This window comes from Penaeus chinensis, chromosome 27 (genome assembly GCF_019202785.1).
Source record: "Penaeus chinensis breed Huanghai No. 1 chromosome 27, ASM1920278v2, whole genome shotgun sequence".
NCBI lineage: Eukaryota > Metazoa > Arthropoda > Malacostraca > Decapoda > Penaeidae > Penaeus > Penaeus chinensis.
In genome coordinates, this window is record NC_061845.1 from 14,272,021 (window position 1) to 14,277,020 (window position 5,000).

Here is a 5,000-nt window from a genome sequence, read left to right on the forward strand (position 1 = left end):
AGTATTATTGTGTTTTAACTGGGGGGAGGGAGGGCTAGGGTTAATTTATGTGCCAAGACATAAAGCAGTAAAATTTGATGATTATAACAACAATGGCATATCTCTTGAGAGAACACTAAAATAACTGACATATATGTAAGAGGAATTATTACATATTAAATCTATCAACAGCTTACAAGTAGATAAATAATATTTACATATATTGCTGACCTGACAAATGTGCACATTACTAACAAATGAATTACATCAGTTTAAATTTGATGCCACAACATGAGAATAATCAGGCCTTGTTTATATAAAAAAAAAAAAAAAAAAATGAAGGGTAATACTTTCATCAGTGTAGTAGGTGTGGTGCAGTGAGATCTTACATGCATAACTGTTACAATTACAAGTAAAAATATCTTAAAGGTTTGAGCCACAATAAGAATACAGTTTAATAATACCTTAAGAATTATATGAAGGAAAATTTCATTCATTTTCATTATTTCTCAGTGCAGAGCAGGATGAACATGAAGATCTGCAGGAATGAGCATGTCACAGCACCCTTGGCAATAAACAAGTGTCATTTTTTTTTTTTTTAATAATTTTCTGTGATGTAAAATCTGATTACAAAATAACCTTCCAGTAAAGTTACTGGCACGTCACTACACAGAACAAAATTTTTAAGCAATTATTTGGTGCCTATTACTTAAACTGTTGCACTTATCTGTAGCTTTTTCTTAGTGTATGAATGAAGGAAAGCTACATTACATATACACAGATTTCATATTTTACACAAATATCCATTTTTCATACTTAATCCATAAAGAAAAACATGTCACTGGAATGAAGGGGAGACTAGAAGTTTTAGATATAACTATTGACCTAAAAACACATTCTTTCACTCTGGTAATTTCAACCTACAACATGCATGGAGTACTCTATTTGCAAACCCTTATATAACAAAATACAGGTGAAAATGGATACATTATACACCAACAGCTATGTACATTTATAAATGCAGAGATAGTCATTTAAATGTCCATGTTGTGAACACATTGATAATCCTTTAGAATAATTAGAATTAAAGCACCTATATATTCTTTTCCCATTGAATATTCTAATGACTGACAATTACCAGTCATTATGACAAAAATAGGATGCTGAAAAGTTTTTAAAAAGGTATCATACTTCATAGAACATTTAGCATGAAAAAAAGAAGAAAGAAATCTATTATCATATATACATAAACACAAATGGCCTGTCTACTTGTTGCATTAATTCATTCGTTAGTAATATTCTGGTCAGGTTGCCTGGTACTGTTGTATGAGATCCATAGGCCCAGCAGGGGCTGCATACTGCTGGGTGTAGTTGCTTGTTGTGCTCAGGATTTCTCTTCGACTACGATACTTCTGCTGCTTTGTCATCTACAGGTGAAAATATATGGCATGAGTTTATCTTGTAAAGTAGACTTCATACACACACACACACACATATACATCCCTACCTACCTCTTCATGCAAGAACTATCAAAATCTGTGTAAAAATATATAAATCTGACAAATGCTCCCACCATGTTATACATAAAACTCACCGCATCCTTCAGTTCTGTAAGTTGTGAGATGAGGTTGTCAACTAATGATTTTAGGAGATCTAGTTTCAGGCTGAGACAGCGGACATCATTCACTTCTCCCTCTGTTTCTCCAATGCTGAGAGACATGGCACGCATTCGTGGGAACCAGTTCAAGTCTTTCTCCTAAGAATTATAAAGAAAATATAATAAATTTTAGGAGAATATACTTCCAAAATCATTTTTGAGTGAAGAGGCACAAAAACTAATAGCACTAAAGAAGTATTGATAAATACAAAAAAAAGAACACCACACTGAGAAACTTACCCTGACCAGAGTATAAACATAACTTTCTGGACCAGTGAACTCCGTAGGATCTTTCACATTAACCTGTACGTAGAAGTATAGGTAATGCCACATGTTGTGTTCTCGCTTTATGTGGTCCTCAAAGTTCACTGCCTTATTGTCAAAACTTGCACGCTTCAGACCTGTCCCAAAGGAAATAAATATTCAGTTTTCTATTTGAGAATATAAATATATGTATAACCATAAATATAAGCATATTCAACAATAACAATAACAGACAATAACAATTGCAATAATGATAAACAAATATGGCAAGCATAAATAGGCCTATTTATATATTTTGTTATATAGGGCCCTTAAAATTAATAAGACTGCAATACTACATATAATACTGAAAGACTGCAAATACAAAATCACCATCTATTATGTAACTGTCATGGTAGAACTTTAACTTTCAATGGCAAGGGCAAGATAATACTCCTCAGTTAATCCATTAAAACATACCACAAATGAAGCATGAGTTTTTCAAAATCTCTTCAGAATTCTGCTTCTCACTCCTGAGATCTGCAAATGTGTCAATAATCACACCAAAGATGAGGTTCAACACAATAATGATCACAATGAAGAAGAACAGGAGATCGTAAATGACTCTTGGCACAAAGTAGTTTTCCTGAAAAAAAGAAGAAAAAATATATATACATATATATATAGAGAGAGATAAGATCTACAAGAACCCATATAATTCTCGCAATATACAATATAAATAATCTGTTAGTCAGGAGAACACAACATGAAGAGACTTACAGCAGTTGAAGGTGGCCGGAGAATGTCACCAATGCCTCCTCCACTTCGCAGTCCATGATTCAGTGTTGTGACAATGCACATGAGGAGGGATGAGCAAGCATTTTCCTTCATGTCGCCTACTTCTACCAACAGTTTTGACTTGTCTTCCAGCGATGCAATAACTTCTGTTGCTACGTCCTTTGCAACTGCACAAATGGATAGCAAATAAAAATGACAGAAGGATCCTGGTACATGTGCTTTTGTTTTTCAGAATATATAGCATACTATACATTAATTTAAAACACAAAGTATTACTATATCATAAATATACAATAACTTTTACAGTGTTGTAGAAGAGGAAGCTGAAAGTAAAATCATAGGAACTATATCATGATTCCAAATATACATAACAATGTTCTTTTTCTTTAGCGTTCACATTAATTTTTCAAGTTAGTGCCACAGATAAATATAACTTTTCAGAATTCTTACATAAGACAGCCCCCCCCCCCACCCCCCAATCTCTTGCTCGTTGTTGTCATGGGGGGCTGAGGCCAAATGTAAGAGATAACCCCTACCTTGGACCTCAGCCCTCGCCTCAACTAATTTTGCATATTCTATTCTTCTCCCCTTTTCCACTTCCTTCTCCTCTTCATCCCGTTCTTCTCTCCACATTGTAATTGTTAAATCTTTTTTACCCTTTTTGCCAAAATACTTTATCATAGTGCTATATGACCTTTGATGTCTAGCACATTTATTCGTTTTAACCATTAACTATTATATATAGCAGCCCCACTACTATTCAGGACCAAACTATGGATAGTAATGAGCCCAGGAGATACCAGTTCCTGCCACCAGCTCCTCCCCAAACTGTCCTGGTATGCTGGTACTAAGCCTAGCAATCACACAGACTGCAGCAACTCGACTAAAGTCAGCAGAGCTCAGGAGTTTATGAACCATTAATTTCTGGGATATCCCCACAAAAAATCTATTAATCCTAATAAACTAAAATGTTCACAAATAAAATAGTTTTATGTAGGAAAGCAAGTTAAAATAATTCCAATATTGCATGCAAAATGAAACACAGTACATATTTCTGGACATTGGATATATGGATAAAAATCAAGAATACAAAATTTTGAGATTATAAGCAAAAGTTCATGATGATATAAAACACATAATATTCCTATAAGAGATGTAGAAACACAACTACCTATACTATCTATAATGTGGAGAAATGTGGCATGTGGCTGTATGCTGCGGCGGCACGCCAAAGCGCTCCGAGGCGGTGATTCAGCTTGATGTACCGAACTCCCGCGCTCAAAGTCGGCGCATTGCCATTTATTGCCAGGGCGTAAAGTTTTTTTTTAAAGTTTTCTACAGCCGTCACCAAGGGGTTAAGAGTATTAGAGGGAAAAAAAAAAATTTGCCCGCAAATTCTAGGAATGGGGAAATCAGGTGTAGTGACTAGGACCTACTGACAGACTCCTAGATGGCTGAGCACATGTCGAGCCATCTGTATGTAACAAAATTCAAAAAAACTACAGGGGACAGTTTATAAGCTCATAGTCATTGGGTTAAGCAAAGCAACATCAATAAGCTACACTTACAACTCTTTCCCTCATCATCAGTGCAATCTACACCAATTTCGCATGTGTCATCAACTGTAAGTGGCTTCAACTGATTTGTCACATACTCCTGTACTCTTTCATCAATGTCCATTTTTATTGTGTCTGAAATAAATATGGGCATATCAGTCATTACTACTAGTATCATCCTTATAATGATAATATCAATAACACAGACAAAAATTTTACAATGGAAAATGCACTCCTACGAACTGTATTTACAAGCAAACCTTTGCTACTCACCCCAGTTCACAACACTCTCTGTAACATCCACTATAAAGTCATTATTGAAGAATGTGTAGCCAATGATGGAGAATAAGTACACTAAGATGAGGGCAAGTGCTGCAGTCAAGATGATAGACCAGCCATTGCGTGTGACAGACCTCATCACATTTAGCAGTGTCTCCTCTCTGTAGACTACATCAAACAGCTGTGGGAAAAGGACAAAGAATTACCACAGGTTCATTGTAAAACAAGATCTTAATAAAGGATGTTTTCAGCATAATACTAAAGAATATTATCATGAACAAAAAGAGTATTGAGAATTACAACTGAATTTACAAGAACAATACTAACATCATGATACAAATGACCAATAACAAATACTATTAAGCAAACTTTCAAATATGAATACCTTGAGCACTGGCTCAGGGCTGAATATTTGATCTAAAAAGTTAAAACAAGTTTCAGCCACTTTTTTCCCCCATCATTTTCTCACAAAGAAGGGAAAAGAAACA

The 5,000-nt window shown here is 34.9% G+C and overlaps 1 protein-coding gene across 9 annotated transcripts in view; it reads right to left on the minus strand.

Annotated features, from left to right (window-relative positions):
- Positions 1-5,000, minus strand: part of LOC125039253 (inositol 1,4,5-trisphosphate receptor-like) — a 141,353-nt gene that overhangs the window by 86 nt on the left and 136,267 nt on the right. For all 9 annotated transcript variants that reach the window (XM_047633071.1, XM_047633068.1, XM_047633066.1 and 6 more), the window contains 7 exons: positions 4,507-4,693; positions 4,246-4,368; positions 2,660-2,844; positions 2,360-2,525; positions 1,877-2,037; positions 1,574-1,735; positions 1-1,406 (listed from right to left, as the gene is read on the minus strand). The exon at positions 1-1,406 is cut by the window's left edge and continues 86 nt beyond it. In XM_047633071.1, coding sequence (XP_047489027.1) covers positions 1,284-1,406; positions 1,574-1,735; positions 1,877-2,037; positions 2,360-2,525; positions 2,660-2,844; positions 4,246-4,368; positions 4,507-4,693 — 1,107 coding nt within the window. In that variant the 3' untranslated portion in view covers positions 1-1,283. The remainder of the gene's footprint in view (positions 1,407-1,573; positions 1,736-1,876; positions 2,038-2,359; positions 2,526-2,659; positions 2,845-4,245; positions 4,369-4,506; positions 4,694-5,000) is intronic.